Source organism: Chelmon rostratus, chromosome 24, assembly GCF_017976325.1.
Source record: "Chelmon rostratus isolate fCheRos1 chromosome 24, fCheRos1.pri, whole genome shotgun sequence".
Classification (NCBI taxonomy): domain Eukaryota; kingdom Metazoa; phylum Chordata; class Actinopteri; order Chaetodontiformes; family Chaetodontidae; genus Chelmon; species Chelmon rostratus.
This window is the reverse complement of record NC_055681.1, coordinates 1718369-1735867: the sequence shown is the minus strand read 5'-3', so window position 1 is coordinate 1735867 and position 17499 is coordinate 1718369. Positions and strand designations below refer to the sequence as shown.

Here is a 17499-nt window from a genome sequence, read left to right as displayed (position 1 = left end):
CTGGAAGGCAGCACGTCTATTTTAGTGTCTGCAATATATCGATTTGAGACACAGTGAAGCTCCACATGATGATTAACACACATTCAAAACAGAAAGCAAAATGAGTTGAAGGGACGGGCGCAGATAAAAAAAACTGCAGTGCAGTAACAGCCTGCCCCCCCCCATCAGAGCCTGTCAATCATTTACAGTTTCATGTTTCATGACGTGACGGGAAACAAGATGAGGAAGTGTCTGAGAATAAATACGGCCTTCCTGCTCGGGGTTTTCAGTCTGTTCACAAGGTGCTCAATGACACAGCGCTGAGGTACGAGAGGTAAGTGGAAATCTTTTAAAGCTGCTTTCATCTGATCGGTCAGTCGTCAGCTTCATCATTTCTGAATGAAACAAACTTTTACATTTGATTTACTTTTTGACATTTGAGGTGATGAAACTGATGAGAAAAACGGCAGATATGAGTCCTGTGGTGTCTTTGGATCAGTCATCATGTCCTCTTGTTCCTTGTTCTTGTTTCTGTCCAGTCGGAGGGAGCTGCAGCAGCTTGTTTGCCAGGTAACCCAGGTGACAGGAGGGTGGTGCAGCCGCAGACAGATCCTCTGGATGTGAGGCGTGACACCCTCCACCTGGCTCTCATCGCCTCATGAAGAGCAGTCTGGGAGGGATCAGGACTTCCTTGGTACCCTGAGGCTCCATCGTGGCACCACCGTTATGACCTACCTTGCTCACACCACCCACGCCCAGCTGGTAGCCCTCTGGCTGGGCTGCGTAGGCTGGACACTCACCGCTGTGGCCCTTGGACTCATCCAGTGGAGGGTTTGGGTGGTGTCTGACACAGAGGTCATCAGCTCGGGGCTGGCCTGGGTGGGCGTCTGGCGGGCCTGCTTCAACAGCCACAACCTGGTGAGCCCTGGCTTTCGGGTCATGCACTGCCAGTCCATCAGCCTGACCGAGGCCTTCACGCCGCCGGAGATCGTGGCCAGTCAGGTTCTCATGCTCCTGTCTCTGCTCGTGGGGCTTTGTGGGAACGCTGGTGGGGTCTACGCCTTGAGGAACGCCTACTTTGGGATGGAGAAGAAGCCACCAGTCCGTCTGGCGTTCTTGTCCACCGGTGCTCTGTGCATGTTGGCCGCCGTGATGTCACTCGTACCTCTCCTGTGGAACCTGACCTCGGTGGTGACCAATCAGACCATAGCGTTCCCCCCTGAGTTTAAAATGCCTCCGGCTCCTGATTCTCAGCACGTGGGGTGCGGCATCGGGGTCGGGATGGTGGGCACGGTCCTAATGATTGTCTCTGGAATTATTTTCTGCACCTACAGGTCGCCAGTGAGGTCACTGAGAGGAAAGGCACACCTGGACTTACCTGTGCAGCCTGAGGCAGGCTCCGGGGGGAAAAATAACCCCGCGTTTGAGTCTCATGAACACCTGTGATCGTTTTTTTGGGGCTGACTCACATGCTTGAATGTGACAGTTTCTGACTTTAAATCACACCTATTTCCTGTGTTCTCTGTCTCCTGATTGGCTCCATACTGGTCACCTGTAACACTGCCAACCTTACAATCAAACTTTACTCCTTCGCTGCATTTTAATGTGTTTCTGTGTCAAACTCCTTCAAAGCACAGTGGGATCATTTTCTCTGGAGGTCATCACATGATATTTCCCATGAGCCTCCAGCTCAGTGCTTCTATCTCAAATCACCTGAAAAGGTGACGTCTGTGCAGGGATCTGCATCCAGCTGTTGTTTATTTCTGTGGAAATTAACTGCACTACTTCTGTGAACGTGTGGGTTTTCTTTTCTATCATTTTGATATTTTAAAATATCCACAAATTTAATAAATTATGTTCCATTTGTTGACCGAATTCATTTTTTAATATACATTCAAGCAAATGAAAACACGTTTCACTCGGTCTTGAACAAAACCTGTGGTTGTAGTTCAGTCGTGGACTTCTACGACTGAAACCCTCATGTTCTCAATAAAAACACACACACAATGCTGCATTTTCTTAAATATTTTATTCAAAAAAAGCAAAGAGCTCATCTCCAGAAGTTCAAACCATCTGTATCAACGTTCCTCTAATGATAAACAGTCCCTTCACCTCTCTGAGATCAGTGTTATGGCTCAAATCACAGCCCTTCCTGTCCGGGGGTTTGGGTGGAGTTCACCTGAGCCGCTCACTGACACACAAAGGACACACGACACAACAGGTTGACAGAATCCAATTCAGAGAATATTTGACTTTTGAGGACAGTTTTCAGATTTTTGTATTCATTGCACGCACCTCTGGGAAACAGATCTGTGATCACTGACTAACGGCTTTCATTCATTGAGACTTTGTGGAAAACCTCTCGCCCTCCTGTGTTTCCGGATGCTGGTAAAACCATCACATGCTTCTGAACTGTGACTGTGAGAACATCCCAGAGGTGCAGTTCAATCATCCACTGCAGCTGCAAACCTTTTCAGTGTTTGTGAAGAGTCAGGAGTTGAGCATCTCCACCTCTAAAACATCTTTGTTTCTCACACCTTCTTCAAAGGCGACAGTTCGGGGCTGCTGATGATCTTAACCTTCTTGAGGTACAGTACGCAGATAAAGAGTTTCATTGCGAATGCAAAAAGAAAAGCTTTAAAAAGAAGCGCTGACGCCGCAGTATCGCAGGTTTGACGGTGAATATTCGGATTATCTGCAAGATTTTCCCTTGAACAAACGGCTGGAGGACAGAACGACCCGAGCTTCAAATACCGCGCGACTGCAAGCGAGGGAAGGATTTCCAGAACGGCTATTTATTCAGAAATATCAACACAGACTGAGTCCCTCAAATATAAATAAAAGACACTGGAGATACACATGGCATATCATTCAAACACACTAATACTGAATACAACATATACAAGTAAAGCACAGCTATCTTTAAAAATGCGTTTAAAATCTCAGATATTACCCCGTCAGGTCAATTATTAGGATTTTACATATTCACGAGGGTGCTGTTCTTCAAACATGGCACACAGAGGCTGGAAATGCAAATGATTCAAATCTACAGAAGCAAAGGTCGACGTGCAGCACTGAGGATGAGTCGGCCATAGACGAGCAGTAACCCGGCTGTTCCTGAAGCCCCTCTCTGGTCTCAATGTTACACAGGAAATATGGAACGAGCTGCATCTTTAAGCTGCTCTGCTCTCGTCAAACAGAGATTTAAAGTAGTGCTGCACCCAAAAGCCTACGTCTGACACCCGCTCGGCTTCGCTTCAGCCTGCTCAAACTTCAGAGGACTTCTTCAGCCTCCTCGAGGCGTCAGACGTTTGCTTCGCCTCGTTTCAAAGCCGCGGCATTTTCACAAATCCTTTGCTTGCGTGCTGCATTTTCACTAAAAAGATCACGTTGAGCTGTTTAAACCTGGTCATACGTTCAGAAACAGGCTGCAGAGTGACTGCTAAAAATCTAAAACCTGACGGACCCTAAAGTGCAACAGTTCAGCTTCAGAACAGCAGAACTCTCGGAGGGGATGTTTGAAGGAATTTCATTATCGTTTCAAATAAAAAGAGCGTTTGCAGGGCTGGTGACTGTCATAGTGATTAGATGAACATTTCCTCCTTCTTTAACGCAGATTGTTCCTCGACAGCATTATTTGCTTCCGCTGACGGACGAGAGGAAATACGAGACGAAAACCAAACGAAAACGTGATGCTTGTCTGTGTGAATCTGGGTGAAACACTCACGCTGAACGTGTCGCTCCGGTCAACAACATGAGCATCCCTGCACTTCAGAGAACCAGAGACCCGCTTGTCCTCCTCCTTACCTGTCTGTCCACCTTCCTGCCCTCACACATGGAAGCCCTGATAGAGTCGGTTTTGATCCAGATGGTTTGAAACGGAACAAAAATACGTACATACATACAAAATAAAATACAAAATAAGAAAGAAAAAAAAAAAAAGATTTAGAAATGCCGGAGGCTTAATCATTCCAAAGTCCGCCGGTCTGTTCTTGATAAACCTCGATGACGTCCTCGTCCTCCATCCCCAGCTGTCACGAGCACAGAACAGAAACACGTTTAGGCTCGTGGTTATGACGCGGGGAGTCGTGTACACAACATGCTTGCCGTTCAACTGGCTAAGCTGCTAGAGCGCTGCTGCTGGGCTAACAATTTAGCAAGCTAGCAAATGGCTAACATAATACAGGAAAAGATGTGATGGCAGAGGACAAAGATGAGGCCGTTGGGGTTATAGGCATTTTCCTCAGACATTAAATTCGTTATGTGCTGCAACTGTTGTCAATGTTGGAACATCGTCTTCACATTTCAGTTTATTCAAGTTTATATTTCATGTAACTTTCTGTCAAAATATGCAGACAGAAACAAAGCATTTGAGTTCATCTGCCAGCAGTCCATTATTACGTTGTTTTAGGATCAAATGAAGCAGCGATCATTCATTATTTGTGTGTTGCTGCTGAATATTTGTTGTTTTTATCATTCTGAATGTAAAGCAGTTGGTGAACTTTGTAAGAAAAGCATGTCTGAAAAAGGATTTATTCTTACACTGTTCAGAAAGTTCAAAATGTATATTTACGATGGCAAAATGCCAGTATGAATATGAAGTATATAGAATATATATATATATATATACACACCCTTTAAATTCTGAGCTGTCCTCATCATGATCATAAAATCCAGCAGAGTGAAAAGGAGGCAAACACACTGGACCAACAGAAATTTCATCAAAAACAGAGACAAGCTTACCTCTTTGGGAGTTTGGTTGTCTGCGATTCTCTGTCCTTCAAACAGAAACCTTAGTGTGCTGGCTGGGACCCCCTGCAGGAAACACATAAACACACCAATCAGAATGATGAATTAAAAAGTCAGCCTGGAAATGTCCAGGCTCAAAACCGAGAGTTTCTCAAAGCTTTGTTTGTGGCTGAGAATCAAACTTTCATCCTTCGGTTACAGGAAGCGGCAGCTGCTCATCCGCCTCGTACCTGTCTCTGGCTGTAAGACTCCTTCAGCTTCTTCAGATGTGTCGTCATCTTCACCTTGAAGTGGATTTCACTGCTGTCCTGTGGGCGGGAAGAGAAAGTGATGATGAGAAGCAGCGGAGGTGGCGGCACGGTTCAACGGGCCGACGGCATTTTTCATGACGGCGGTTACTGATCTCCCAGTTCAAGTTTAATTCAGCAAGTCCCAATTAAACTTGCTTCCTCCGGATAAAAGCCACTACTGCATGAATACAAACTCCTTTCTCTCAGTTCATTCTGGGAACATAAGTACATTTTAATGCACGAGTAAGCAACTATCATATATATCACTTTTTTGAGTGGCTGTCCCATTTATCCTGACATAACATGCAACACTGAGCACATAAGTACAGACATTAAGGGCTCCAACTAAAGATTACTTCCATTGCTGATTATTTTCTTGATTCATCAATTATTTGGTCTATAAAATGTCATTCAGTGCTTCTCAGAGTCCAAAGATATTCAGTTCACTGTCACAGAGGAGTGAAGAAACCAGAAAATATTCACATTTAATTTTTTCTTCAAAAATCCCTCAAACTTATTAATTTATTACCAAATACTTTGCGCTTAAAATAATAGTTGACAACTAATCAATAAATTGCGGCAGCTCTACACACACATTTACTCTTGATTTAGTGGAAAAATCAAAGAAACAACGTTTATGGGTTATTTTTTGACCAGTTCTATTTGTTGCTGAGGCGAGTAATTCTCCCATGGATCGATCCGACCTATTGATGAAGCTGAGGGAGACCCTCCATCATCCCTGCACTCACACACACCTGACCGATCACTTTTAACTTGATGTATTCTCCGTCCTTCTTGTCCCCCCCGTCTTGGCTGGATGGTTTTGTCTCCTAAAAAACACCAAATGAACCAAAAACTTTAGCAGCAGAACACATTTAAAAGCTCCAAACATTTCAAAACAGGCCCGACGGCTCATAGCCGCCGACACGGCCGAACAATGCTACTCACACATGTTTCCGTTTCTAATTCCCGGTATCGCTTGATGTTTCACAGCTCAACTTTGAAAATAAACTGAAAGCAAAGCTAGCTGCAAAGCTAAACGGCTAAATAAGCTGTGAGTTTGGGCCTGAAGCTACACGAGCTAACTGTTAGCATATTAAATAACTAGATACGAGGCAGCAGCCACAAAAACACTAATCAGCCTCGTTTTTAATTTCGTGCAGATTGTGAACAACAATGAATGTTTAAATTGAGTATCTTACCGTGTCTGACATGTTTCTCCTCTGTGGGTGTTGAGAATAATATATTAACAATAGATGTAACGTTAGCTTCCAGCCGCAGCACTAGCTTGATGTTGTGAGAAGGCTACAGCAACCGGAACTGACGTTCTGAATCGGTTCCTTCAAAATAAAAATCTTCCTAGATTTCTGCATTCTTGAAGCATATTTTATTTTATATGAAGCATATTTGGACAAACTTCGGCCCTCATTAAATAAAAAAGCTAAGCTATGCAACGTCTAAAAAATAGACGCATGCTTTTAAGTAATTAACACATTCGTGGTATAAGTTTTGTATATATATATATATATATATATATATATATATATATATATATTTATTGCGATTGTAATTTATATATATTTTAACAATTATGCATTTGTACACCTTTAATAAATGAGACGTGCACAAACGCAGAAATATGAATTCAAGAAGCAACATTTTATTTTTTAATAAAAACTAATAAAAACTTAATTTGTATAAATTAATGTGCATAACCACTCAGGAGATTATTAGGCTTTAAAAAATCCTGCACATCATAAATCCAAACTGATGTATTTATTACATGGTTTGCTAATACTGATGTCAACTGCACATACATTGTAAAAATCAAAACAAAATTTCTTTTACTTAAATTTTAAACTATTTACAACTGTTTGTTAGCGACCTCGTGATGCATTTTAAATGAAAGGACCCAAAGTGTAATTCCAGTGTAAATGTTTTCTTTTTAACATGTTTTATTCATTCATAAATTTCTTATTACTGGCTAATAAACATTTCCAGTAAGAGGTTAGAATTAATGGCAGTAGGTTGCAGTCCTTTCGAGTTTAGGTGAGTTGACGTGTGGTTACATAAACCGTATGTATGTAGCCATAAAAACGGCAATGATCTATCGACATGAACAAGCACAATAATTATGCTCATTGCACAAAATTGGCACAAAAAAGTTTGAGGGGCACAGAAACTATTGACGAATGCTGGTTTTGGCAATAGGCCTGCATGTCCACTGTGATAGCAAATAATATAAAAATCAATCAAATGTATTTATTGAAAATGTTTCGATCGTGATCCAGGAAATCAATACATATCTCTGACATCACAGGTTGTGTTATTGTTGGACTATTCCAACGAGGTTTCGGGGTTAAGACCTGTCAAGTAAGCCAAAACTATAAATATTATTTCCGGTTGACAACTGTCAACATAAAACACAATATTTTCAGCAAGGGGTTTTCCCCATGCAAGACATTTTATGATTTTATTTTGTCAGTAAAATCTCCACACTTCTGGTACACATTTGTACATCACCTGTCAACTTGACGCAGCTGAGGGGCAACAGCGAGCGACGCTACCGTCAACCAGGCAGTAAAGTGCAATAAAATGAAGGCTGTCGACCAACTTTAACGTTTTTGTTACCGCTCAGACAGGGAGATAACTATTTGGATACAGCATTATCTTGTCATTTTTCTGCCTGGAAAGATCCAGTGGCCTAAACTGACAGTCGTCGGGCCTCGTCGTCGTGGCCCAGCAGGACTCGAGTGAAGTTGGGAGCGGACTGCCAAACTTCTGCTTCCTCCAGCGGCTCTCCGCAGGGCCCGGGGCTCCTGTCACCGGCCCTGTGGATGAGGAAGTGAATACAAATCTAACCAACCTCCAGGTGAGATAAGAAAGATGAAACTGTTTGGTTGAAAGCTTTCATTTGTTCGTGTAACGGTTGCGTTTTACAGTCGTGCTGTGCAGGAGAGCCTTGGATAGCTATGCGGCTAGTTAACTTTAGCATTAGCTTAGCTTGACAACTTCCCCGGCCTGACAGCTACATGTACACGGAACTCTCGGCTAACACTAGCAACTTAGCTTCTCCTATCAGCAAGATTTGTGTCGCTAGCTGTGTGTTTTGGTTATATTTCAAGATGCCACATCAATATGTTAGCTCGTTTTGCCGTAGCTCGTGATAAATTGGCTAGCAACAGTTGTTAGTCAACGTTAGCATGCGCAGCTACTCAGCTATTGCTAGCAAGTTAATTTAAAGCCAATTATCTATCACAGGAGGCCATAATAGTGGCAGTGTTGTTGGTATCAACTTCGCTGTGACCACTGACATTGGATCGCTGGCTAGCCAGCTCGCCACAGTGGTTTGCAACGGACGTTATTTGTTAGGAAATGTTCAGAGCTAAGCTAATGTTAATGTCAAAGCCCACTCTCATCAACGTGATGGAATTGCAAGATTTTACGTCATTTGCAGACAGCGATCAATCTGTGATGATCACAGACTCTCATCAGCAATATGTGATCAGATCCTCATCAGCAGAGGCCATCTTGACTGTCCAGACTTTAATTTCCAGACTCTCAGTCTGTGGATACAGAGCATCTGTCGGTACTGCTGCGTGCTAACATCACGACTTCACACTAATAACTAACACGTAACAAAAATATTATGACAGCTAGTGATGCTTGTGCAGAAGAAACGCTGGGGATTGTTTTAACTGATGACTGTTAGCATTTCTCATGCGATGTTCAGGGTATGGTTAATGATTATTTTCATTATCAATCAATGCTCATAGCTATAGTTACTGGATACTACCATTTCATCCAACTACATGTAGACGCCTTCAAATCACTGCATGCATCAGTAACATTCATCTAGAAATACATATATTCTAGTATGAGTGCTTTTACTTTTATATTGTTTTTATTGTTTGAGCATTTTGAATGCAGAACACTTGCAGTGTTTTCTTACTTCATCTGTCAATGATAGTTGCTGTCAACATAATTTAAAACTTCATCATCAGATTTCTTCCTAATCGCTCCTCATCTGTACACTTCCAGCGTTCTTCAGTGAGACAGTATTTTCAGGTGTCGTGATAATTATTTCACTCATTATATCTTCGTGTCATCGTGAGCCGGCTGGGTGGAGGAGAGAGGTCCTCCAGCTCAGTCGCTGTTCACAGATCTGCTGATCAGTCAGCAGCTTCAGGCTCTGACTTGTGTCGGGATTGATGTTGTTCTTTTGCTGTTGCAGGAGAAAGGAATCCCTTTGATGGGAGAATCCTCTTTCCTGGCCTCCTGGGTCAATCGCCGTGCCACGATGATGGGTATGTGTGTGTGTTTTAAGATAGTCTTACTGTTTGGCAGCGAGCCAGCATCGTCTTCTGTCAGACCTGCAACCCAAGGAATGTTTTCTCTCCCCGACACCTTTGCGAAACAATAATCACCTGGTTATGTACTTCAGTGTAGGTGGTGTGTAACATGTGACTCCTGCAGGTTTGGAAACACAATAAATGGTCAAGCTTTGCAAGAGAACTGCAAAAAATACTGTACAGTCCTTCAAAGGCAATGATTTTTAACACTCAAGTTACTCACACTTAAAATCAAATCCACCCTAGAAAACAAGACTCACAAAGCATACTTCCACACCAATGATGAGTGGATAGTTATGTTATGTTAACTAAACTGTATTTGTCACTCAACTTTATTTAGATGGAAGCGTTTTGTGTTATTAAGGGACCAGCTGTTTGTCCAGTTTTGCTTCACTCATTGCCCATTTTCACCCTTTGTTCAGTTCTAAGCAATGAAATCTGTTAAATGAAGTGAAATGTTGTTGCCACCCAGATGAGCAGGAGGCGCTGAATTCGATCATGCAGGACTTGGCCGAACTGCACCGCTCTAGCCGTCCTGCCATGTTTCTGGCAGACCTGAGCAAACCCAAAGCCTCCTCGCCCAAGAACCAGGTAAGCACAAAAACAAAAAAAACATGACTGATCTGACTTATTAACTCAGTAACAGATCAACAGGGCAAACAGCGCTCAGTGAAACAAATCATTTCTCACCTCATTCTTGTAAAAACTGTCTCTCCAACAGAACGATGTCAGAGTGAAGTTTGAGTTCAAAGGGGAGAAGAGGTGAGGCTTCCACCAGGTTCACCACTCCAGTGCTGTCAGTGCAGACCTGTAGCTGTGCCCTGCTGACCTCTGACCTCTCTTCTTCTCTGTAGGATCTTGCAGTTCCCTCGACCTGTCAAGCTGGACGACCTGAGGGCGAAAGCTAAAGTGGCTTTCGGTCAGACGATGGACCTTCACTACACCAACAATGAAGTATGAAGCTGCAGGACTTCACAGCACTGCACAGTTTTTAATACTGATGATGAATGACATATAAAAAAGATGTTTTTTCTTCTCGCAGTTGGTGATTCCTCTGACGACTCAGGATGACTTGGACAAGGCCGTGGAGCTGCTGGATCGCAGCGTTCACATGAAGAGCCTGAAGATCCTCCTGGTGCTCCAGATCTCCTCTCAGGTTAGCAGCTCCCAGATTCCCACCAGTCAAAAACCCTCCACGTTGATGTAATGTCCTCGAAGCGATTTTATTTAGATCGCTTCTGTTTCGTTTGTCTCTTCCTGCAGAACTCTTCCTCCAATATGGACCTCTTGCCGTCCCACGAGGAGCTGGACAACACAGGATTCAGGGTCGCTGACAAGAAGAGTATGCTGGCATTGATAGGTGAATAATGGCTCATGATAGAGATGCACAGACATGAAGCAAATTCAAGATTTTGAAGTTATGAATTTATCTTAAATATGAATATACTGTAAATAGCTGTATACGTTTAACCCTAAAGATATTTCTCTGTCACAAACCAACCTCAGGCTCCCATTCGACGGACCGCAGCTCCCCTCCTCCAGGATATATCCCCGACGCACTCCAGCAGGTGGCGAGGAACGGCTCCTTCACCAGCATCAACAGCGAGGGAGAGTTCATCCCTGAGAGCATGGACCAGGTACCGCCACTCAGGACTGTCGGCTGCCGAGTTTATTGGACTGGGGAAGAGCGGCGATGCGTTGGGTTGAGCTGAAATCTCTTCCATCAATATTTGGTTTTGTCGCAGCTGCTGGTTTGACTTTTCAGCAGCTACTTTAGTGGGAAACCAAATGGTCCTTATGTTACTCATTAAAAGCTCATGTTTCCTTCCTCCGAGCGATGTGTCATGTGACAACAAGAAGATGTTCATGTTGTTGTTGCAAGTCGCGCTCTTCACGCTTTGCTTCTCCCGCACGGCACAGAATTAGCATGAAGGCAACACAAACAGAAGCGTGAGCAGAGTCATGATTGACAGCGTGAGCGTTTCTTTCCTTCTTTTCCTCAGATGCTGGACCCGCTGTCCATGAGCAGTCCAGAAAACTCAGCGTCTGGAAGTTGTCCCTCTTTAGACAGCCCGCTGGACAGGTCAGGACCTCTTTTATACAACGACATGCTGATAACATCAAATACTAGATCCACTTTGTGTGTATGATTGGTAAATAAGTGGGTCAGATAAGCTTATTGTCTGCAGATACTCAGATTAGTTTCCTCTTGAATGCACATTAGTCTGAAGACACACAAACACAAGAGATTGCATCCAGGTCATTTGAAAGAAACCGATGTTTCTTGCTTTTGCTTTCACGTTGTGCAGCGACTACCCGAAGTCCCGGATGCCCCGAGCACAGAGTTACCCTGACAACCACCAGGACTTTCCAGGTACCTGCTGGAAAACATGTCGAGAAACATTTTAATAGCTGATGAATGAAAAAGGAAATAAAACCTCTGCTGCTCTTCAGCTTCTGAGTCTGGACTATGTTGGCAATAATAATAAAACACAGGCCCACGAAAAAGTTCCAATAAAACACAGCAAACCCAGAGTGCGGCCATGTTTCCCTGCTGCCATAATGTGAACATTAAATTGCGTCCGCCCACCTGCAGCTGCTGGATGTTCTTCATCGGCCTCCTCTTTCTCTCTAGAGTACGACATCCCAGTTTTTGAGAAGTCGGGGAAAGGTGGAACGTACCCTCGTCGATACGGCATTCCCTTTGGCCTTCAAGATTACAGTGACGGTGAGTCGTTTTTCGATGGCGTTTGTTCGACAGCTGCGTGATTCTGGCGGGATTCACACCCTCGACTGTTTCTTCTCCTCTTCCTCTGCTCGGCAGGGAGGAAGACCTTCCCGCGGGCTCGGCGGACGCAGGTTCACGGCTTCCGCTCGCCGGTGAGCTTCAGCCCGACCGAGCAGTCGCCCAGCACCAGCAGCGGCAGCAGCGTCTTCACCCCCGACCTGGAGGAGGCCCCGGGGCCCGCCAGGAGGCCGCGGAGGGGCAGCGACATCGAACCCAATCCCAACCCGACTGCTGCTCCGACCCTGTCCGTCATGGACATCAGCCCGCCCAGCCGCTGTGAGTTGTTGATTTTATTGGCCAGTGCATCACGTGCGCTTTTATTTCCCACTCATTTAATCTGACGTTTGCACGTTCAGCTCCACGCGCCCCGACCAACTGGCGGCTGGGAAAGCTCCTGGGGCAGGGGGCCTTCGGACGGGTTTTCCTCTGTTACGACGCAGACGCTGGCCGGGAGCTGGCGGTCAAGCAGGTCCAGTTCGACCCAGAGAGTCCGGAGACCAGCAAGGTGAGAGTCGGCTGTTGTGTGCGTGCTCAGATGGCGTGCATGCAGGATCAGTTAATGTTGGGAAACATCAACGCAACAGGAAATGACGAGAGTTGGTGATTTTTCTTCTGTCATTTAGGAGGTGAGTGCGTTAGAGTGTGAAATCCAGCTCCTGAAGAACCTGTGCCATGAACGCATCGTCCAGTACTACGGCTGTCTGAGGGACACGATGGAGCGGACGCTCTCCATCTTCATGGAGTACATGCCCGGCGTGAGTGCTGAGTTCTCTTTAAAATGATTTTAATATTTCAGAGTCTCGGATAGACAGACAAGGTTTTTCATGTGTTTGTGGATGAAGGGCTCCATTAAGGACCAGCTGAAGTCGTACGGAGCGCTGACGGAAAACGTGACGCGCCGCTACACCCGGCAGATCCTGGAGGGGGTTTCCTACCTGCACAGCAACATGATTGTCCACAGAGACATTAAAGGTGAGGTGGACGATTCAGTTTTCAGCTGCTGCTGCTGCTCGTTGTTGCAGCTCAAAATGTTTACACTCGAAACAGTTTTAGAGGATTCAGTCGAGATCAGAGCTCGATCTGCAGGAACTGACTTTTCCTCTTCTTGCTTCAGGGGCCAACATCCTTCGTGACTCGGTGGGTAACGTGAAGCTGGGAGACTTCGGGGCCAGCCGGCGGCTGCAGACCATCTGTCTGTCAGGAACAGGCATCATGTCCGTGACCGGCACCCCCTACTGGATGAGTCCAGAAGTGATCAGCGGAGAGGGCTACGGCAGGAAGGCCGACATCTGGTGAGAACACACACGAGTCCTTTGATGTTACGCTGAACATGGATTTCCAGGTTTCCTCGAAACTGTCCTGTCAGTTCAGCGCGTAGAAGACGGACTGAACACCAGCTGCGGTCGGTTTAATGGCGTCTGCTGGCTAATGCTCCGCTACATTTGCTACGTTTGCGTTTCTCATTGCTTCCTTAACAAATGTGTTCCTTTGCCATCAGGAGTGTTGGCTGCACCGTAGTGGAGATGTTGACCCAGCGACCCCCCTGGGCAGAGTTTGAGGCCATGGCAGCCATCTTTAAGATCGCCACCCAGCCCACCAACCCGGTGCTGCCCGCCCACGTGTCGGACCACTGCCGAGAGTTCCTCAAACGCATCTTTGTAGAGACCAAGCAGCGGCCGTCTGCTGATGAGCTACTGAGGCACATCTTTGTACATTAACCCCACCCCTAAACTTTTATCGCCCCCCACCCCCGCCTGCCTGCCGAACTGCCAGATACGGCCTTACCTGACGGGGCGTCCCTGCCTCTGACCCCGCCCTCTCCACCTCCACGCTGAAACCATGTTGGACCAGGAGGAACTGGCTGGAAAGAGTCAGGCGTGTAGGGGGGGGGCGTACCTGCTCCTCCTGTCTCTGAATGAGACCGCCATAAAGGATTTTTATTTTATTTTCCTCCGCAAGTTGCACCTTAATTTCTGAGGCGAGGAGGGGTCGAGCACTTCCTCCCGAAAGACGACTCTTTCTTTCCTTTTTTATGTTTGTACGGTTTCTCTCTTCAAGCGGTTTGGAGCGGGATCGCGTCGGTGTTGTGGACCTACAGGAGGTGACGTCTGACTCTGGAGTGGCCCTGCCCCCCCACCCCCCCACCCCCACTGACCAGACCCCAGAATGTATCTCCTGCCAAAACCCAGAGCGACGGCGATGAGCTGGGCCCGCTGCTACAGACGAAACTAGACCCCAGAGGCAGAGAGCTGCTCCCCGACACGCTGCCCCCCCCCCCCAGCCCTCGTCCCTCGTCCTCTCCGTCTCTCTCAGACCAAATGTTTTGTCTCTCTGCTTCGCTGTCTGTAAACTACCCTCCCTCCTCTTCCTCGCCCATCGTCATTTTTCGCCGCGTGCCTTTTCTGTTTTTGAAGCGCAGTGTAGGAGTGAGCCTCCGCCGTTCTCAGCCGCAAGGTTTCTCGCTGTCGTTTTGCCTCCCGGACAAACTGCCTTCACTCCGTTTACCCAAATCCGGCTGATCTCAGTTCAGCCGTTCTTCCCGTTTCTGCCTTTGCTGTGACGGGGGCCCCCGCTGACGAGCTGGCCTGTCGCCAGACATCCTTCAGACGTTGAGAAAGTTGCCGCGCTGGTTCTCACATGCACCATTTTGTCCTCCGCTCCTGCGAGAATTCACAGATCGGATTGTCGCGGCAGATCAGAGGCGAGCTGCGAGGTCGTCTCGTACGTCTGCAGCTCGTATTCTGGAAATGTTCGAATGAACGGCTTCACTGGGAAGCAAAATGTTTCATTTCAGCCACTGCACGTGTCGTGAAGTCGTTAACGTTCAAATCCCGTCTCGATATTGACTTTTGTAGCTCTTCAAACACAGTGATAGACGAGAAGAACACAGAATTAAGTCAGCGAGAGTCGAAGCAGTCAGCAGATTAATCCACGAGACAGAAAATTCATCTGCTGCAGCTCTGAGGATCAGTTCACCATTCACGTCATTTTAAAAGTCCCCAAAAGTCACAAGTTCCAGCTTTTCAGATCTGAATATTTGTTTCTTTTTATCGTCTGTTAAACTCATCAGTCCGTCGTCTGCGTTACTGACCAAACAATTAATCGAGATTGAATTAAAGTTGCAGCTACATTTTGATTTAAATCAGGAAAAAGCCTGATTACCTGAAGCAGAGTGTCGACCTGCAGCGAGGCGCGACGCTCACAGCTGATTGGCTGGAGGTCTGGCTGTATGACGCTGTTGCTTTCTGCTGCTGCAGTCCTCTGTTTTCCAGCCACGCCGCCACACTCCCGTTGTTTTTCGTGTTTCCGGCCTCACGTGCACTCCCGACAAATTCGGCTCACGCTTGAAGACGTTTACAGCATCTCGCCGCTTCGACCCTTTACAGCAGCCGCCAAATCGAATGCATCGAAGTTAACTCGTCACTTTAGCGAGCTGTTGCTTGGTTTATTTGTTGTGATCGTTGAACAGGTTGGTGATGCTCTGGACTCCCTGCTCCACACTCGGTTTAGTTTCTCCAGAACCAGAACTGGGAACGTGGCACACACATGGTAGCAAGAGTCCACGCGGTGTGTGTTTTGTTATCTGGCCATTTCCGTGACGACCTGCGCAGACGTCTGCGTGCGTGACTGCGACCACGTGCGTCCACGTTTGTCTCTGTTTGACCGTCGCTGATTCTGACTTGACTTGTTCTTTCACCGTTGGCTCCAGTTGACGAGGACACGGGTGCGAGTTGTTGTGGAATGTGACGCCGGTGTACAGATGGCACTTCAAACGTACGGTACGATACAGAACGCAGGGTTTGGGGTCAGGCTTTGGTACGTTTTTGGTACAGAGTAATCAAATTACTGGTCCCTCAAATTGGTGCACACAAATTTAAAATAATAATGATTCACTGCTAATGAAATGGAGCACTTCTTTCCAGAAAAGTCCTGTCATGCTTGTATGATTAGTACCAAATGAAATGGCCCTTTGAGGAAATGATAGAAAAGATTTTGTGTGTCTGTAATGTGTTTGCTGTTGTTGTAGTTCCCGCAGAGGCCACTAGATGTTGCTAAAGAGACATGTTTTATTGATAACGCCTTTGAAAAGCAGGAGAGTGATTTCTTCACGTTAATCCTTCCCTGGGTCACCCTGAAAGACTCAGACGGCATCCGCGATCTGAAACGTCTCCTCTTTGTCTGATTAACTGGAACAAACTCCTTCCTCACTCGGTTTCTGCTTTTTCAGAACGGTACGAAGCCGCCGGACAGAGAAACTGTTGGCGCCGCTCAGCCTCGTGTCACAAAACATTAGTGGTTGTATTGAGTTCGAGGCGGCTCGCAGTCAGCTGTCTGCGACAGACGGATTCGGTTGGAGACGCCGCCAGCACTGCTAAACCTTGATACGCACTACCATTATGCACTATCTACGATTCACGGATGCTTTTCCACGACCCCTCGTCGGCTGTCGCTCGAGCAGCTCAGCGACCTTTTCTTTGCACATTTTAAAGACTTTTATTTTTACACAAGTGTGTGTGGTTGTGTGTGTGTGTGTGTGTGTGTGTTAGCAACGACTCAATACATGAATGTAATGTCTTTTTTTTTTTTTTTTAACCGTCAGATGGCCTCGTTCACCGCCGTGGATTAACTCTTCGGTACCAGTATTTGTCACCTGCAAATGCCAAGATACACCTGTAGTTCTCTATTTAGTGTCTAAAGCCACTGCTGCCACTCCTCTGTGTGTGTGTGTGTGTGTGTGTGTGTGTGTGTGTGTGTGTGTGTGTGTGTGTGTGTGTGTGTGTGTGTGTGTGTGTGTGTGTGTGTGTGTGTGTGTGTGTGGACACTGCGCCCAAAATGCCTTGAGCATTCTGACTGTAGGGGGTGAGAACAGTAAAATAATAATAATTAAAAAAAAAAGATAAAAAAAAACAACAGTGTACAAATGTATAAAATGGAAATGTACCGTTTTTTAAAAAAAAGAAAAGTCCACTTATATCCCACATGTTTGGTCTCTGTGTATTGTAAAAGAAGCCATGTTTATAATTATGATTGGTTTGTGACCAATACGCCTGTTTATATCAGATCTGTATATCAGTGGTACGCATAATTTTTTAATATATATTTTTTATTTTACTTTTTTTTAAATGGGAGATTTTATGCATGGTTGGGTCCTGAGAGACGCAGCGGTGCCGTTGAATGGTTGCTGTTTTTTGGCAAAAAAATCTGGAGTATTGCGACAGCTCTGTGTTCATAATTACAGCAATTATGACGATGACAACAATAAAAGATATTTATTTCACGTTTGGACGCTATTTGTGTTTTTTATGTGAGCGTTTTTCGAGATTTCTGTATCTGTAAACAA

The 17499-nt window shown here is 45.7% G+C and overlaps 3 protein-coding genes across 3 annotated transcripts; 2 read left to right on the top strand and 1 right to left on the bottom strand.

Annotated features, from left to right (window-relative positions):
- The first annotated feature begins 260 nt into the window (after positions 1-260).
- LOC121627508 (claudin-34-like) lies at positions 261-1844 on the top strand. The gene is made up of 2 exons (XM_041966436.1): positions 261-313; positions 519-1844. Exon 2 carries the CDS (start codon positions 706-708, stop codon positions 1423-1425), a length of 720 nt encoding a protein of 239 aa, XP_041822370.1. The 5' UTR covers positions 261-313; positions 519-705; the 3' UTR covers positions 1426-1844.
- Positions 1845-3450: 1606 nt separating this feature from the next.
- sumo1 (small ubiquitin like modifier 1) lies at positions 3451-6338 on the bottom strand. The gene is made up of 5 exons (XM_041966188.1): positions 6221-6338; positions 5774-5848; positions 4959-5036; positions 4723-4794; positions 3451-4010 (listed from the first exon to the last, which is right to left on the bottom strand). Exons 1-5 carry the CDS (start codon positions 6230-6232, stop codon positions 3942-3944), a joined length of 306 nt encoding a protein of 101 aa, XP_041822122.1. The 5' UTR covers positions 6233-6338; the 3' UTR covers positions 3451-3941.
- A 1224-nt stretch (positions 6339-7562) lies between these two features.
- map3k2 (mitogen-activated protein kinase kinase kinase 2) lies at positions 7563-17089 on the top strand. Its single transcript, XM_041965864.1, has 17 exons — positions 7563-7890; positions 9253-9325; positions 9843-9961; positions 10092-10132; positions 10225-10324; positions 10413-10526; positions 10634-10730; positions 10877-11007; positions 11374-11453; positions 11680-11744; positions 12006-12098; positions 12195-12434; positions 12515-12663; positions 12782-12913; positions 13001-13130; positions 13273-13450; positions 13657-17089. Exons 2-17 carry the CDS (start codon positions 9271-9273, stop codon positions 13874-13876), a joined length of 1944 nt encoding a protein of 647 aa, XP_041821798.1. The 5' UTR covers positions 7563-7890; positions 9253-9270; the 3' UTR covers positions 13877-17089.
- The last annotated feature ends 410 nt before the right edge of the window (positions 17090-17499 follow it).

Bases quoted from the DNA above. Each gene is read 5' to 3' on its own strand.
- LOC121627508 (XM_041966436.1), top strand. From the start codon at position 706: ATGACCTACCTTGCTCACACCACCCACGCCCAGCTGGTAGCCCTCTGG.
- sumo1 (XM_041966188.1), bottom strand. The intron at 4,795-4,958 runs GTACGAGGCGGA...TGTTTCCTGCAG, and splicing joins AGTCTTACAGCCAGAGACAG to GGGGTCCCAGCCAGCACACT. The intron at 4,011-4,722 runs GTAAGCTTGTCT...TGCTCGTGACAG, and splicing joins ACAACCAAACTCCCAAAGAG to CTGGGGATGGAGGACGAGGA.
- map3k2 (XM_041965864.1), top strand. From the start codon at position 9,271: ATGGGAGAATCCTCTTTCCTGGCCTCCTGGGTCAATCGCCGTGCCACG. The intron at 11,008-11,373 runs GTACCGCCACTC...TCTTTTCCTCAG, and splicing joins TCCCTGAGAGCATGGACCAG to ATGCTGGACCCGCTGTCCAT. The intron at 12,435-12,514 runs GTGAGTTGTTGA...TTGCACGTTCAG, and splicing joins CATCAGCCCGCCCAGCCGCT to CTCCACGCGCCCCGACCAAC.